The sequence below is a fragment of the Trachurus trachurus genome, assembly GCF_905171665.1.
Source record: "Trachurus trachurus genome assembly, chromosome: 14".
Classification (NCBI taxonomy): domain Eukaryota; kingdom Metazoa; phylum Chordata; class Actinopteri; order Carangiformes; family Carangidae; genus Trachurus; species Trachurus trachurus.
Window position 1 is genome coordinate 23,290,247 of NC_139903.1, and position 18,321 is coordinate 23,308,567.

An 18,321-nucleotide genomic window follows, 5' to 3' on the forward strand; every position below is an offset into this window, starting at 1 on the left:
CTAGGATTGGTGATAAATACTTGGGAGGAGGGGGTCATGTTTAATCGGGTAAATGCTTGTTTTACCCTTATATTTTACTAAGCATCTAGGTGGCCAAGGCCAATATGCTACACGTTTGTTTGCTTGCTTTTTTAAATGTATAATTTAAAATGGCAAATAACACATATTTATTCTAATTCTCTGAACTAGAGAGGTTTTCTGTGTGCATGCAAAGATATTCAATAAATGGTTTATAAACCGTCTTTGGTGCATGCAACGATGGAAACACAAAGAAGTGTTTCTGTGCCCAGGATGTGATCTAATAAGTGAGTGAGTCTTTTTCTTCTTCAATTTTTTTTTGAACAAACCCAATATAAACTCAAAAAGTCTATTGATAGTCTGGGGATTCATTTGCCCACCCCTAATAACAGTGATAAGTGTTCATCTAAGGTCTTGACAAGGGAACATGTCTCAAAATCCACTTTTAAGACCTGGCTTCTACAAATGTCTTGTTTACTTAATAAGATAAAAAAAAAACAAAGAGTTATTCACACCTGAGATGCTGCTAGTGCCATCCTTGAATTTTTGACATTTTTGCTTAAAATGATCAGTTCTCATATCAATACTCTGAACATCTACTAATATTCTAACCCATTTAGTTCATAAAGGAGGTTCATGTGGTCATACTCCCCAGTAAAAACAGGGAGAGGTTTGTGTATCAGAGCAGCTTTAGTACAGAAAGCCACAGGACGACATCTTGAAAAACAGTGGAAGTTGCCTTTATTTCATTCAACAGAGAAACTGCTGTGACATCGGAGTAAACCACTGAGCAGAAACTAACATTCACACTGAGCCGCTGAAACGATGACTGGCACAGTGGAGCAGTAAGGCTTAAGGACGCCTCAGACACATGCACACACACGCTCACAGACACACACACACACACACAGACACACGCTCCCACACACTCAACTTCATTTACATCAGCTATCTTACACCTCTGTGGCTGCTGGGGCAGCAGCCTCATCACTATCCCTCTCTCCCTCTAATGTGGTCAGTCAGAGGTGAGGGGGTCAATGGTCACCTTGAGATCAGGTGACCTCTGTTCCCTGCTGTTGCTTTAAATGCAGGGCTATTTCAGGGCTAAGAGGCGACGTAACACAGAGACCTTAACCGTTCATCTCTATGGTACATCTCTAAGCAACATCACCCCCAGTATTAACACTGCGAGGCCAGCCGTGGGCCTGGAGGGCGGGGTTCAGGGGGGTGTTGGGGAGGTCATGCTCTGGCCAAAAGGGAGGACGAGGAGGAGTAGGGCACCGGCCGAGAAGGTTGATGTGATTGGTCACTTGGTAGAGCGTCGTGTGGGCTCGGAGGCGGTGGGGGGAGGGGGCGGGCCGCGGCGGTCCAGGTCTTCGATGTAGAACATGATGAGCTTCCTTCGCTCCCCGGGGACGCACTCCAGAACGAGGTAGCGCTTGTCGTTCTGCAGGATCTTCTCCACGTCCTTCAGATGCTGCTCCGACTCCTGGATCAGCTTTCTCGACCTGGGAGAGAGAGAGGGAGGGTGTGAGACGGGCAGGGGGGTAATACTGTGAACCATGTCCACTCTGTGCGCCAAGCGTTCAGGAGATGCAAGAACAAGCTCTGGTTTATGTTTTCATCAGACAGCTCAGTGAGACAACATGTGTGTCAAAGGGGAGTTTGTCACCATCACATCCTGTTTCCTCTCCCTGTTTACAACCTGTGTAAACTCACATCCATCTGGGTAAAACATGTATAGAACAAGGACACATTTTACATATACATGTGAAATATTTGTTTCAGACTGTGCTTAACAGGATCAAATAATTAGGGGTGTAACGGTATTTGTATTCGTCCCGTGCCGTCACGGTACAGGGGTCACGGCTGGTGCACACAGTCATACGACGAATACGTCCGAGTGAATATTTTAAAAAAAAGTTGAGTCCTCACTCCAATCTAGGTGGGGGTAAGGAGCCTAAAAGCTGCCAGCAACTGTCATAACAGACGAAGAAGAGAAGTGATGAGAGTGTGAAGTAAGAGGAGCCGCCTGCTTCATTTATGTGTGTGTCGCTTCTCAATGAAACACAACAGAGATGGCTCGCGACTGGTCAAGTGGACAAAGGCTGTTTTTTTTCCTCTAGAATTAATGAATGGTACTATTAACACTCCTAATGCACTTCTTTTATTTTTTTCTATTATCTTTTTTTTACTTTTATAAGATGTTTTTTAGTTTTACATTCACTTAGTGTCTCTTGTACCAAACCCGTACCGAACTGTGACCCGCGAACCGAGACTTGTGTGTACTGTTACACCCCTACAAATAATACAAGAAACTGCAGCTATAGTAGATGGAAAATAATGAACTCTGACAAAAATAGAAGGGTAGAAACTGTAATATTTCTGTGCTGCAATCATATCAAATAATTTACATTAAATATACAGTGCTATGCATGAGAAAATCCTATTTTTAAAAGCTGTTAGAAACACCCTTTTGATTACGGTATGTCTCTGTAGTATTTATGTTAATGAGTGTACCAACCTGTAGGTGATGAACTTTGTCTCCTTTAGCAGAGTTCTGAAGTCAGCTTTGGCTGTGATGAACTTGTCTTTGATGTAGTCTTCAAACTCACGTTGTCTCTTCTACACAGAGAGATGAACACATCATGCATTAAAACCAGACACGTAAAGTAACTCAACTCTCACCATAACACCTTTAGGAAAGTCATAAAAGTATCTGAAGCCAGTAAATGTCACCTTTCAGTTATACAAGTTATATACCATACAGAGTGTTATTTAATATTCTTTTTGAGGCATATCGCTGAAACACTGGGAATTATAAGGCTTATCAAATCTATTTATTGAACCCGAATCCCTTCGAATTCCTCAATTCCTTACGTGTTATGAATGAAATAACTACAACTCAAAGATGCCAAGTCATTCACTGTTGGCTGAGAAGAGACAGTCACTGCAGTCTTTTGTAGGAGCCCGACTTATTTTCTCAACCTGCACCTAAAACCTGAAAATGAGCTCAGCAACATCATATATACGAGTCCAAAAGAGAGATAAAAGGTTTGATAAGAATTCCGTAAGTGCCAGAGCTTTAAGAGTATTTTACTGTACACCTGATCCAGAATGGAGCCACGACCTGAACCCTTTCCAAATATAAGCCATAGGAGTATTTATTAATGCATGTGATTATAGTCAGTAAATACATGTGACCTGGATGCAGATCAGTGGCAGATGACTGTTTGACAAAGAAATTACACAATTGACTCTGAATCAACAATCTTGTGACAGCGCTAACTGAAACCCAGCTCAATGCACTGGGCGGGTGGAAAACATCTGTGTGGAACAATGGTGTTATCTGTTTGATCCGCGCTGGATTTTCATATCCTCCAACGCTTAGTTGAACCCACCAATCAGCTCCTCGCACAAATGTAGAACAACATACAGATGAGGTCAAAGTAATATGCTTCAGTGAGTGGACTGAGCTGGAGCTTTATAACATTTATCTGTAATAAGGACAAAATGGAGACTGCTGTTCTTTTGACTTACCTGGTTCAGTTCAGAGGAGATTTTTTAAAGTGATTATGCATTTGTTGTTCTGTCTGAGCTAACAGGGGGAGGGATGTTTGGGTTTTAAGAAAAACCTTTTTCCCTAAAACTCTTACAACATAACTGCAGCATTTTAAAGTGACTAATCTTTTATCATTTTACAGATTATGAAGGTGCTCCATTAAAGGCCTTACTCTGTCACTGGAAGAGAACTTGATACAGCGAGGATCCTCCTTGATGACCTTCTTCACCTCCTTCCATGTGGTCGTCAGAGTCATCTGCAACATGGATGAACATTAGACACATCATTAAACTGCAGAGAATTATTTTAGAACAGCAAACGAGAGAATAGATCAATTCCTAATTACAGATGACCAGCAGCTTTCCCAGCTGTTGACACTGCTGCACTGCACCTTTCCATGTCTCACCATGCTGGTCTCGTCCAGCAGCTGCCTGAAATTCTCCTTCTTCTTCTTGGCCAGAGCTTCCACGTGATCGTTGAACAGCTTCTCCTTCTCCTCTCTCTCCAGCAGCGATGCCGACTCCCAGCGATGGTCCTTCCGCAGGTTGCGACGCGTGTCTGACCATGTTGCATCTGAAGAACGCACCTGGGGGCCGAAGAGAGGAAAAACTGTTGTGAATAAACCTAAATGAGAGGGGGGGGATCGATGTCTTCGGAACAAAGGACAATTATATTGGTTCAAGTTGAGATGCAATCGTTAAACCTGACCTCCTGCAAACATACTTTACTTTCTCAATTCTGAAGAGAGATCGAACCATTGTTTTAATGACAAAAACAGATTAGGATTCAATGAAAATTGAAATACCATATCATACCATTTGTTTTATCACATTACAGTGTGTTTCAGTGCAGTGTAAAACTCTGCAGAGCATCTCACCATGTCAGACATGAGAGCTTTGAAATGTTGAATGGCCTCCTCCCTCTTGTGCTGCTCCCTTTCACGGTCGATCTCTTTGGTCTGTTCTGATCGGGCCTTCTGCACCTCCCGCTCCCTCTCTCTGAGACTGGCCTCGATACGAGCCTGTCGCTCCAGCTCTCGCTCCTTCTCGATGTCCACGCTCTGCAGGGGGACGACACACAGTTTTATCGGTTACCTGACGGTAACAATCCGGGGGCTTTCCTTCCGATTGTAGCGTAAATCCAGAAAATTGGAGAACACTATTCGATGCATGTTTCCATCCACTGCTGTTACGCAGAGATAAACAGCTGGTGGCACCGATCCTCCAGTCGGGTGCCAATAAACTAATGCCATGGCAGAGAGCACAACAAAATGACACGATTAACGATTAACAGAACGATAACTGTGCAACTGCTCTAATACAGATCAGACATCACAAGCACATCAAATTAAAACCACACTCTTTATTATTCCAGTGTCTGTCTTTCTTACTTGCAGAACAAATCTCAAGAAGAAAAATAAAAGTAATGAATCTCCTGGAACACACTTGTTATTCAATGCTTTTAACTTCAAAAGTCACAGCTGGATGTTGAACATTAGTTCTCAGCCACTTTTTTAGTGTCCTCTTGAAACACTTAAATTGTGTTGTAAGACTGAGTTTGCATCACGTTTTGTTTATTTAGACCATCTGTGATGAAATTGACACAGATCATTTCTGAATTGCACTGTGTGAATTTTCCGTGTGTTTTCTTAAGTTTCAGTGAGTTGTCTTGGGGCCATTAGTGCATGTGACTCATGTCATGTTTCCCATCTGTCAAACACACATACAGTACATGCTCCTTCCTACCTTGGCTTGTTTTTCCATGTACTGTTTGAAGAGTTCTTCTCTGAGTGCAGAGCTTTCCACAGACTTGTACCGTGGGTCGGACTCCAGCCGCTCTTTCAGTTTGCTCCACCGCTGGCCTCCCTCTATGTGCTGCTCATTTAGTAGATCAAAGAAGTCTAGCTTCACCTGGAGCCGGACACAGACACATGAACGTCAGTCAGATATAAGTAGATGTCCAATAACCAAAGTCTGAAGGAGAGTGGACTTAATTGCCCCTTTACTTCTCTCCTCCATAAACTTTCCTCTTCAAACATCTTACATCAGTTCCTCCTATTCAACTGAAGCTGATGCTGTGCACTGATGATCGTGTCTGACTGATACCTTCTCTCCTCTGGACTTGGAGTCTTCTTTCTCTCTCTTCCTCATCGCTGTGATGAATTCTGTGAAGATGGCCTCTCTGTCCTTCATCTTCTCGATGGTCTTAAATCGCGGGTCTCGGCCGTGCTTCAGCGCAAATTCACTAAACGTTGTTCTGCAAAACAGATACAAACATCTTTAGTTACATCTTCTACACAATAGGACCAGTCTTTAAAATACAAATGACAGACTATCTGGTAGACAATCCGGTCGGTCTGTTTACCTGGGTGTGAACTTGGCCTCCTCCATCATCCTCCTGAACTCGTCTTTGGCCTGCATCAGCTTGTTCTTCTTCTCCTTCCTCTCCTCCTCCGCTCGCGTCTTCACATACTGATCAAACACCTGGAGTGGAAATAATCACAAAACAATAAAAGATTTTTAAATAATGCCATTTGCAAGGTAATTGTAATAGCATGAGAAAGTGAGAGAGTGTACTGAAGAGGGAGGAGAGAGAAACAGGTGAGACAGGAAGAGAAGCTGCACCTGTTTTCTCTCCTTTGGGTTGAGGAGCAGGTATCGAGGGTCAAACACAATCTTATGAAGCTCTTTGTCCCAAGTTGAGAACGCAGAAACCTGCATGGAAAAGACACAACACTTGCATTAGACAGACAGCGACAGTCAGCTGGAACCAAATAGCACACAGGCTAATATGAACTATGTACTTCCATTAACTCATTGAGTGCCAACCACGTAATTTCTCGTTTTTCGTTCCCATGCGTTGAGTGCCGAAAACGTAATTTTACGTTTTTTGCTTTTTTTTAAATTATGAAAATAGACACTTTAATACACATTATATGTAAATTTGGGGACTCTACGACGAGGAGAACTGAAATAGATGACGATCAAAGTCACATGACAGCTCATGATCTGGAAGTTTTTATCATAACTCGGCTTCTGCAAACGAGTTCTGCATGCAGATGCAGCGCAGATGCAGCGCAGCTGCTCTGCTCTCACCCGCGCTGCTGCTCCAGCTGCTCGAGCTGCTCGGAGCTGAACCAGGAAGCTCTCAGCCGACAGTCCGCCCGGTCTTCAGCTGGAGCAACACCGTGTCCTCCCCAAAGTCCTCCCGCGGTAAAATGTGATGGTCTCTGGACCAAAGCAGACCGGCATCACCGACCCGTACCACAGAAGGACCGCGACCACCGGCGGGACCGGTCTTCCCGAGCCGCGGTGGCCGACTGACCCTCACGCTCCGCGGGGAGAAGCTGTGACACGGCACGGTGCGTCTGTGTTATTGTTGTTTAGTGGCGCCCCCCCCGCCCCCGATGGTGGTTTTGTGAATAGAACAACAACTGTTGTATATATTTATCTTATACGAGCCCTTTGATCCAGAAATGCGAGTGTCAGAAGAGCGACAGACACAAACAGCGCACCTTTCATAAAAGACGCTCTATCTCCTTTTCTAGAAAAAAAGGAGGGATTTTCGTGAAACCCAGCCATGTTTAGCTTGACTTTTCTCAGGAACAGAGGCACGTAGAAACAAACGGTTTGTGGCCACTTGAAGCATTAAGGTAAACCTTTCAATTGAGCCACAGTATGTGTTGGTGGCAATAATATAGAATACACTGTGGCTCTACATAAAAAGTCAAAAATGGTCTAAATTGCCGGTACACTTGACTAAAACTTTGGAAAGGAGCGCGGCACTCAATGAGTTAAGAAACCATCGGCAAAACATACAAGATGGTTATCTAAAATGTCATTGTTTGCCCCCAAGAAGTGACAAGGCAACAGATAACAAGGTGGGTTCAAAAACAAAGCCTAGCAAGCTCTTTGTTCAAATATGCAGTTGCTTCAGTGTTACCCCTCTCTCCAGCAGCATTTCTCTGAACTGCGTCATCCTGGCCTCCAGCGGCACTATGGCTCGTTCTCTGGCAGCTCTGAGCTCTGCCTCCATGGCTGCCTCCTTCTCTGTGTCTGCCTCCTTGACCTCCTCCTTCCTGAAAAGGTAAAGAGGCCGATTAAAGATTAAGAAGACTGATATTTATGGTTTTATAGAACGTTGGTTTAAACTAATAAGATACTCACTTCCTCTTTTTGGCTTTGGTTGGCTCCTCATCCGGACTCTCTTCAGTAGCGATGGCTAATTCAGATTCCTCCTTATTGATTCCTGGGTGCAAAGACAAGGACAGAAAATAAATACTTGACACTGCAGTATAAAGTGTTTAGTTTAGTGTTTAGTGTTTGTCTCTCTACCAACCCAGCACAAATATCGTAAGTGCTGTGTACAACATCACAATGACTGACTCTGTGTGCGTGCCTTTATTCCCACCTGTCTTCTTGCTGTCCTCGAGCCCTCTCTTGTGTGGCGGCTCCTGGATGTGCTTGTCGACGTCGGATCGACCAACCAGCTCCTCTGGTCGGTCCCACATGGAGAGCCGTGTTGTCGGGTTGTAGAAAAACACACGATCGTCGCCTGTCCACACAACACACCTGAGGTGGAAAGAAAAGAGAATGCATTACATCTATTGCATGATAGTAGAGAGGAGACACTCAGTGGGCTGTGGTGTGGTGTGTGTACCATGGGGTGCCAGGGATGGGATTGGTAGCTACAGGTCTGGCTTTCTGAGCTGCTTTTTCCTCCTCGGTCATCTCCTCTTCTTTTTGCTCCTTGATAGAGACAGAACATCAAGGTGTTAAACCACAGTGTATCTTGTCATGTTTAATTCTTACAGATTCATTGACAATCATTGTCTTGTACTTTCTTAGTAATACACAGTCTGTGATATGTCCAAAAATATTCATAATGTAACAAAGAAAAAAAACATTAATGGCAGGCCGTAAGACATACACACATGGACAATTTAAATACATAGTTATGTATGTTATGAGAAATATACCTGCAAAATATAATGAATGGGGGAAGGATATTGATGTGTCATCTTCCCATGAGGGCTTGTTTTTCTTATGATGATATGGATTCAGTTAGTCATTCTGATTTTTATTGCTGAATTGCGCATTTCTGCTCTTCACATACCTCCTTCTCATTATTAGTGTTCTCTGCTTTGTTCTCCTCGTCCTCCATCTCCATTGCCTCAGCTTCCTCCTGGGCCAGGCGCTCCTTGGCCTTTTCTGCTTCCTTTTCTGATGACACAGAGGAGAAAAGCAGTGTGAGAGAGCAATTTAAAATCAAGTCCAGCCATAGAGCAAAACTGTGATGGAAAACCAGTGGGGATGATGCATCTAGAATTACAGGCTTACAAAACACTAACGCAATGAAGCACATTATCTGCAGCACATTAACGCCTGTGAGCGGGTCTTTGTGACTAAGGGGGTTTTCTTCTCACAGACTCAGGACCTACTTTTAACATAAAAAGGTTACGTCACATCTCAGACCAGTCGTTTAGGTCTGACAGGCCCTTACTTTTCTTTTAAGGAGTTTCTCCTAACTCGGCTTGTTAGGAGGCACTTTTGGTCTAAAGACATGGACATACTCTGTGTTTATGGACAGCTGCAGTCTTTTCCCCAGTTGTGTGGATGTGCATGCAATTCCACGCATAGCACAATTAGGGGTTTGTGGCGTTCCATTTCATTCTGGCAGTCCGCACAGACCGTCTTCTTCTTGAAGTACAAGAGAAAGGGAAAGTATAATGTGCATCCACTTAACGAGAGCAGGAGAACAGGGCCAGGAGTTCAATGCCAGTTGGCCGCCTTTGTATTGTTTGAAAGATGAATCATAAATATCAGTAACGCCGGATGTCCTTTCACAATCCCCTCTTCAAAACAAGAATCCATCTTCTTGTCTTGAGTGCAGTTGGTCCACTTGCTGTACATACAGCTTGTGTGGTGACATATTTTGGGTTCTCGTGGACCCTCGCAGACACACAGATGAACAGGCCTTTGTGATGTTTTTGTGAATACGGACACAGAGTCTGGCGAGTGGCAGCGGCCTACCTTTCTCCACCAGGGACTGTGGTTTCTCCCAGGTGGACTCCAGTGTTCGGTTGTTGTAGTAGTACGTTTTCCCGTCAGCAGTTTTGTACTCCGACCACTCGGGGAGCTGCAGGGATCCGGCCATGGAGGCAGGGGCTGCTGAGAGAGTCAGCTGGGGGTGCATCATGGAAACTAAAGGCGGGCCCATGCCAGGGAGCATACCTGAGAGGAACAAGACGAACAATGATTGGCTGACGGTCATCTTTCTGTCAGAGCCACTAAAAGCAGTTGCAGTGGACTAAACTCTAGAAAAAGCATTCGTTATTACATCATTTTGTGAAGTGTCATATTCTAGGTTGCCCATTTGCAATCAACATGTTATAGGAAAACCAGATGTAAGAGAGTGAGCTGCACAAAAAGACCTTTGCCTGCAAGAATCTGTCTCACTGTCTAAATAAATGGATTAATAGATGAGTATGTACATTTAAAAAAACAATATTATCATTTTGTGCAATAAACTGCTGCAGTCTTAACATAACTCATAGACAACAAATACAGGCCACATACACAAACAGACAAAGCAGTGACCACACACACAACCATGCCACAAAAGAGGACAACCACAAGATGTAGTCTAACTGTTGCACTACTGGAGCACTACTGGAGAGCAGCAGCTGGCATTAATGGGACTGTCCTTACAAACATGGCCTCTGTCTCAGCTTGTTTGCAGTCAACCACACAACTAAAATAAATGACTGATCCAAACAATCAGTGACTATACCCCATCTAACGATTAAGCTGCTAATTATCAATTTTCACAGTGACCACTGACTAGCAGTTCCTGGAGACAACACAGCGACAAGGGGCACTTATCAGTTAGTGAGTGCTGAATGCTCTTAATGTTTGAACCTGGGAATACTGTGGATATCAGGATGTGTAAACTAAAATGCTGTAAACTAGGCTTTGATATATTGTACACCTTAAAGGACAATTCCAGGCAAATTCAACCTAGAGCTATAGTTTTCTAATATTTTAGGTCTAAAAGAATGAATCTGAAGATTTTCCTTAGATTTGCTCCTGTTTTGCAGTAGTTCTGTCCCTGCATCGCCACAGCAGCATATAATGGGAGCGGACAGATCTTAGACTGTTTAGGCTATTTACATCCCACAAATATCGGTCTGCTCCCATTATACACTGCTGTAGTGATGCAGGGACAGACAGAGCTACTGCATAACAGGAGCAATTCAAAGGAAAATCTTCAGATTCATTCTTTCAGAACTAAAATAATAGGAAACTATAGCCCCAGGTTAAATTTTCCTGGAATTGTCCTTTAAGGTGGACAATATATCGAAGCCTAGTTTACAGTATTATAAAAAATATGCAGGTGATGAAATGTTTTGTGTGCCATATTTAATCCAGAGTGTGACGTCTTCTTTACGTATAATCACAATCAAGATGCATATTCTGCTTCTGTTTGTTGAAATGGAGGAAATCTCACCACTGTACACCGAATGGATCATGTTCACAGCATTCACCACCGGGCCACTGTTTGAGGGTTCCCATATATACATCATATGTTTCATGTAGACATCATTCACTACCATGCCATCTACTGTAGGTCTGAGAGGCGAGCGGCTGGGTGTTTACCGTTGGCGCCGGGGCCTGCCTTTACACAGGGTGCACCTACTATCTGCATCATTGCTACACCTGAAAGAACAATGGACAAGCAAGCATGTGGTTGAACACAGCAAGACACTAGACATCAGCTACCATGGTGTGTAAGTGTTTGTGTGTGTGGCCCCACTCAGACAATCACGCCCAAAGTTTGGAGTGTACATCACTAATAGTCACTATTAGTCTCTGCAGATGTTTATGTCAAAGTGCTTGTAATGTACTTTAAGAGCACGCTGTACATTGGGTTTGCAAGCTGCACTAAGATTTAGAGACCATTACGGTATATCTATGTTTAATATAAAGTAAAGAAAGGGAATTGTAAAAGAAATTAAAAAAAAAAAATTAAAAAAATCTAAATGAGCAAAGGCTTAATATTGAAATACCACAAATGTCAAAGTCAATCAGGAAGCTCTCAGACTGACTATTATCAGCTGGATAAACAACAGCCCTCATCAAACTACTCCATCTGATCATAATTCTGATTATGCCAGACAATTCGCCCACAATGAACGTAATAGAGAGGAAATTACCCGAATGAACTTTTCCCTCAAAACATCAAAATGAAGGACAGAGAGAATCAAAGAAGACATGTAAAGGAGGAGAGAAAAGCAACAGAAAAGACTCTGAAAGCAAACAAATAGGACTAACAAGAGCATCTACATTACCTACAATTTAATCTAAGGCACCAAGACCTAATCTGTGTACTGACATGCTAACCCTAACCCCTCTAGTCACATATACAAGTAAAAAGCAGCGCTGTAGGCTACATAGCACAAAGTCTGTGGTGTAGTAATGTACAGATTGCATTTTAGCCAATATCATTCCATAAAAAATACACCCCAATTTCCATGTTACTGGTTCTTATATTTGTTTCAGTCAATACAATATAATAATAATCAATATAAAATCAAAAATGTACCAGAGCCCGACCAATAAATCTGTAATATAGCTCATTGATATTTACTGATGGACCAAATTTAAAAATATCTGTTGGTGCTCAGATGTTTGTCAACTATATTTATACGTCGTCCTATATAAATATGAACTACTGGTTAGTAGCATATTCATAGCAGTAGCAGCTACATATTGTGCTTGCTCCTTGCTCTCTTGGTTTGCAGTTTTTACCTGGGAGAGGAATGTGCATTCCCGGCAAGGGCACCCTGAAAGGTGGCACCATGACAGGGGGGAAGGCAGGTATGGCTGCGGTGGGCTGGGCCACACTGTGAGGCAGGGCTGCAGGCAGCAGTGGCACAGTCTGCACTGCCGTAACAGGTGATGGCACCGTGGAAACAGTCACCACAGTGACTGGAGACACAGCGACGGCTGAGGTCACTGTGGCAACAGGGGGTAGGTCTGCTACAACAGTGGCTTTTGGAAAATAAAGAGACAAACAAACGTTGATTGTTAGACTTGTTTCTGTGAGTGTAATGCGAGTGTGTCTGCTTGATGCGACGGGGTTTATTTACCTGAAATGGACACAGATGGGGAGAGGGTGGTGGTTGAGTCTGGACTGGAGGTGAGTGTGCGGGAGGGGGTTGTGGACGGGGCCTGAGTGGGTGAGGCTCCTGCCGCCGTGCTGACTGTAGTGTTGACACTGCTTGAGCTGGCGGCCACCGTCACCCCTGCACTTGCGCCCGAGCCTGCAGGCCCGCCCCCCCCTACGAGAAGAGGGTTGAGCTCCGACTGCTGGATGATCTTCACACCGTCTGGTTTACTCCACGATGACTCTCTGGTCCTGGCATTGTAGTAATATGCCTTGAGAAAGGAAGAACAGACAAGAAAACACATTAAACTGGATGACGAAAGTAGAATATAGGAGAAAATATAAGAGAATAAAACTGCTATCTGTCATCGAGCTCGTTTTAAAACACCAGAAACAATTTACAGTGCAAAAGGTTAAGATATTCACTAGACAATTTACCAAGAGATTTTCCTTAATTAGGTCTGTGTGTGTGTGATAAGATGAGAACAGCCCTTTTTAGTGAGTCACTGGCTCCTTAGAGGAGTGAACAGCACTTTGAATTTCTAGTTTCGGAGACTTCTGCTTGTAAAAAGTGCAACCAAGCAATTAACTCCATTGGCTCTGCTTTGGAAGTCTAATATCAGCACCATATATTACTCTTGTACTGTAAACAGCATCAGACAACCAAGTATAGTATCAATATAGTCTAAACTAGAACTTCAGACCTCTACCTTTTAATAAACTTCTGAAAAAGCATTAATCAATTCTCCAGCCTTTTCCCCAAACACCATAAATCACTGTAGCAACCCTGCAATGTGCATACATATGACTTCCAGCTTACCTTTCCCTCTGGCGTTTTATTCTCTACCCAGATCTCTTCTGTGGGGTTCAAAGCGGGGTTTCCAGATGTGGGAACAGGGGGCATCCCAGGGGGAAACAGCATCCCTGGAGGAGGTGGCAGGTTACCGATGGGAGGGGGGAGGAACGGAGGTCTCTGCAGGGAAGGATAGAGAAACAGCATTTACTTTTCAGCGTTTAAGGAGGAGTAGGGCTAGGAATGAAAGTTAGCCCAAAAAAAGTCCCCCGCCCTCCAACAAAACGTGACTTAATTGGGTACAGAAAGGTGGCGAGTCAGATAAGCAGTTGACTATTTAGCCGGCAGCCTGCGTGTTACTCAACACCATGAATTCCAATTAGGAGCGTGTGCATCAACTGAATCGTTGAAAAGAGAAATCACAGACGACAGTGGAAGGCAAAGAGATAATAAAAACAGTGTTTGTCTCATCTCTTCCTGGTTCAGTTGGTGTGTCTTCCAAAGAGATAAAGCTGCTGTTATTCATGCAAGGACTGCAGCTGTCTTTGTGGTCAATTTCTTTGCAGACTCTGCTGCCAAATGGCTGCACCACTGATCAATGTGTATTCAAGAAAAACAAGCTGGGGATCGTATCCCTGCAGAAGGATTTACACTTCCCCTGGGACTTCATTCACACAGAGACGGACACTAAAGATAAGGGTGTGCTATTGTCCATCGCAATAAATGTCATTTTTAATCATGCTTATCAATAACATACATTTACCAAAAAGGCTGTTGAAAACAAAAACCTGATGCTACAATAACCATACAGGCTAACAATGCAGCAAATATACTTGCAAAACAATTACCATAAAGCAATCCTGCTGACTTGTATTCAGAACCGGCCTTAAAACCCAAGAGATATTAAAGATGTATTCGTTGCAGTAGAAAATGTATTGAAAGGTTTTCGTCTCATGGTGATAGTCATAATCTACACGTTCACAGTGAATCTCAAGACAGAGTTATGATGAATAAATTATGTTATCTTAACACCACTGTGAGTTCCTGTTCCTGTTGATGGAGAGAGAGCTCTCCTCCAACTCCAAGTTAGTCTCCATTCTATTCTATGACTTTCTTTTCACCTCAAGGATAAGCTTGCAGTCAGCATGCATTAGAGCATTATGTGAAGCCAGCCACTAATAGACTGCAACAATTTTCTGAGCTGGCCTAGTGATGTTTAAATATTGAACAAAAAGTTCATATTTCAAGAGCTCTTGTTTGTCTCCCTGTAAATGCTGAGTGGAACATCAGTGCCAAGAAATACACAGCACCTGTGTTGAGCCCTTGACTTCCATGGAGAAACATGTGTATTATAGAAGAATGGGAATTAGTCACCTGTAGGTGGGGAGGGCCCATGGGTGGTGGCATGCCTCCTGGTGGTGGCATGGGCGGCATGTTGGGATCAAAGGGTGGACGTGCAAACGGGGGTCGTGGTGGGGGTCCCCTCATCATCCCAAACGGAGGTGGCGGTGGCCGAAGGAGTGGCGGGGGGCCTCGTAACACTGGGGTCTGGGCAGCTGTAGGGGCAGGGCCGCGGAACCGCACTGCCTGCTGCACCATTCTGGCAAAACAAAGTAATACCGAGTTACAGTGTGACCAATAGCTGCGTGTTCGCTTTCTAGCAAACCAGTCATCAGGATTTCAGGTAATTCAAATGTTGTCAAAGTCAGCGTAACTACAGGTGATGCTGGGCAAGAAAAGAAAAGGATATACAGGCATCATATTAAACAATTATTAACCCAGGTGTCATTAAGGTGTGGCAAATTTATATTGCCATGTTGCTGGTTGTAACTAAAAGGTGTATGTGGCAGCCATTCTCAAGTAATACTAGAGGAAATCCAGCTTAGTAATTACTCTTTAGTGTTAGTTAAAGCATCAGAAATTTCCTTCATATTCAGTATTTTGCAGGTGATGCAAATTAAAATCATTTAGTTAGTAATAAGACCGACAGACGAAGATGTTTGTTAAGGCGTAAAAATAATGCATATCTTTGTTGATTATTACACAAACTTTCTAAATTTCTGTTGCCGCTGTGAAACTAATTGAAATATAGGCTATCGATTGTAAGGTTATGGCTCTACCATTGAATGTACAGTGCAGAGTAAAACATGAGGCATAACAAATAGGTGTGGATGCTTTTAAAAAAAAAAAATAACGCCACAAATTACTTACATATATCAACCCAATTAATACAAACTATAGTCAAATGAAATGACTTGATCTACTCTATATTTGTCGGAACACAAAACAGGGCAAGACCCTCTGTTTCTCCTGTGATTGTAGGGCTTTACCCATATTCAGTGTTTTTGGGTCGTTGTCCTACCACAGAATCGATCTCACGTCAACCTGATGGTACTGCGTGATGGATTGTAATGTTATCATCTTAATATTTGCACAGTGCTGTATATGAGCTGCAAAATGTGTTCCTAAAAGATGCAGTCACCCAACCCCGCGTTGTTAAGGATCTTGGTTTAATATCCCACATTTTAATGTTAAATTCTCAATAGTAGCGTCCTGTTGGCCGGTGGAAGCACATACTTGACCCGAAACAAAAACACAAACAGTACGTCGGTGGACCTAACTGGACTAACAGTGCGTCAGTTCATTCAAAACACTGGACGGGCGTGAAGTTATGCGCCCCTGCTTACTAATGAATGTAGCATAGCTTAGCCAGAGCCACTAACGTGTATGCAACGGACAAACAAGCCCTGTCTGATTGTAACCTCCAGGGCACGGCGAGTCGAGCAGCCCGGGGTAAGAGGAAAACATCTGTCGGTAAACACCTGGCTGCCGGTGTTTACCGCGTGCCACGAGAAGAGAGCAGAGCGAGCCGCTTGGCAACACAGGCTAGTTAGCTACAGGCTAGTTAGCTACACTGGTTCTACCTTCACGAGTTAAACCAGTTTTATCACAACCTCTGCTCCAAAAACAAGTTCATACAAAGTCTCAACTTGTGCTTAATATTCCGATGCGTTGATGCTTATTTTTTAGCAATTTGTGCGCTTTTCTCTGACCTGTTGTCGCTGAACCCGATAGTCTCGCTCTCTGCCTGGTCCGCCATTACAGGAAAATGTAAGCGTTCTCTTCCTGGAAACGCCCCCTTGGTGAATTCTCGGACTCGTATTGGTTAATTGTTGGTGTCAATCATGTCAGAGTCCGAGCTGTGCGAGTTCTGATTGGATGGTTATTTCTTTCACGGACGCTTAGCCGAATTGCCGTTTGTCCACCTGGGTCCTATGATGTCTTTTGTGTTCAGGCAGTGTGCAGGGTACGGAAGCCCTCAGAGGGGGAAAAGAAGAGTCAGGCAATCTTTTTTAATTTTTTATTTTTTCATATAAAAAAAAATATTTCCACTCTTATGTTTATGATCAGGTAAAATACAAATTCTGCCAGGATTCTCTGCCTAAAATTCCTTAATTTCTTTTTTTAACTTATTTTTTCTTAATTATCTGAGTAACTATTTTATCTTGGTGTTTTTCTGGGTGTTTGTTTTTGTGATAGGCTACATTTCTGCCACAACAGAGGGACATAGGCCTACTCCTTGCACAAGGTGTGCTGCCAAGTTGTGTTACATTACTGTTTTGTCTTTGTTATCTGACAAATCTGTCCTCATTGGCAAAGAGTTTACAATTGTTACAGTTTATCCACACATTTAATCATATTCAAGCTTATTTCATGTGAAATCTTTAAATCTCAAGGAATAATTCACATTGGAAATAACAACAATTTGACATACCTATAATGAATAAATAGTACATCAATAATGATGACATTTTAGAAAATCAGCTGAAATGGAAAAAAAATTCTGCACCAAATGTCTGTCACTGTTCCGGCCTTTATTTTTTCACTAGAGAGAATTCCTTATATAAAGTGTCTGTACATCAGAATTTTACCTTCGTTCGTGGATAAGGTCTGAATATTATTACACCTGACAATCATATAAAATAAAAAAAATTACAGTAGTATATTTACTGTGTGCGTAAAAAGTCTCCTAAAGCAGTCCGACAACATCAACATCATCCTCGTCCTTACACTCCTCTTTGATGTTACTAACACTGTCAGGCTGGGCCAGGGTCTCTGCTGTTGTGCTACATTCAATGAGGACTTCATGACTAACATCAGTTGGCTGATGCTTCGCAGCCAGAGCTGCGTCTTCCCTCGGCAGTTGAGTGTTGTGTTGGTGTTGCGTTGTGTTGTTCCTCACTTCCTCCAAGGAGCTGCTGGCATTTGGGTGACTGTGGGAAAACAGATGTTAGCTCAAAGCATGACAATTATGAAATAATTCACGGGACCCATCAAAGACAAGACAAACATTAGACAAGCTTAACCTTGAATTGGGGATCTGGACCATGGGGTACAGGCCCATTGCATGATATGGGCAAAAAGATGGGTATTGATGGTAGTTCATTGGGAGGGCCATCAGGGTGGGATATGGGTACATGGTAAGACCCAGTAGGTTGGACTCAGCTGGATGCATAGCTGGAGGGAAGGGTTGAAGTGCAGCTGAAGATAGGGCTGGAGGTACAACTAAAGGTGCGGCTGGACGTATGGATGAAGATACTGCTGGAGGTACGGCCTGTGAGACAAAAGAGGAAACGCTGGGGACCCTTCCTCCCTGTCCTGTTCCCCACCCTGAAGACAAACACTGCTTGCCTCTCTTCTTCTGGGGGCGAAACTCATAATCTGGCATGATAAAACAAAGCAGAGAGGCAGAGTAACAGAACAGACTGAAACCCAATTT

At 43.3% G+C, this 18,321-nt stretch overlaps 1 protein-coding gene across 4 annotated transcripts; it reads right to left on the minus strand.

Annotated features, from left to right (window-relative positions):
* Nucleotides 1-804: 804 nt before the first annotated feature.
* tcerg1b (transcription elongation regulator 1b (CA150)) lies at nucleotides 805-16,648 on the minus strand. 4 transcript variants are annotated; one of them, XM_083986145.1, is made up of 21 exons: nucleotides 16,595-16,648; nucleotides 14,916-15,141; nucleotides 13,569-13,721; nucleotides 12,732-13,020; nucleotides 12,391-12,633; nucleotides 11,239-11,298; nucleotides 9,613-9,813; nucleotides 8,696-8,802; nucleotides 8,240-8,328; nucleotides 7,991-8,151; nucleotides 7,747-7,828; nucleotides 7,523-7,658; nucleotides 6,205-6,294; nucleotides 5,945-6,063; nucleotides 5,686-5,836; nucleotides 5,326-5,490; nucleotides 4,458-4,640; nucleotides 3,987-4,166; nucleotides 3,753-3,836; nucleotides 2,543-2,643; nucleotides 805-1,526 (listed from the first exon to the last, which is right to left on the minus strand). In XM_083986145.1, exons 1-21 carry the CDS (start codon nucleotides 16,639-16,641, stop codon nucleotides 1,325-1,327), a joined length of 3,069 nt encoding a protein of 1,022 aa, XP_083842271.1. In that variant the 5' UTR covers nucleotides 16,642-16,648; the 3' UTR covers nucleotides 805-1,324. The 4 variants fall into 4 exon arrangements, with proteins under 4 accessions (XP_083842271.1, XP_083842270.1, XP_083842273.1 ...); XM_083986144.1 differs by having other exon boundaries at nucleotides 3,972-4,166; XM_083986147.1 differs by lacking the exon at nucleotides 11,239-11,298.
* Between the last annotated feature and the right edge of the window lie 1,673 nt (nucleotides 16,649-18,321).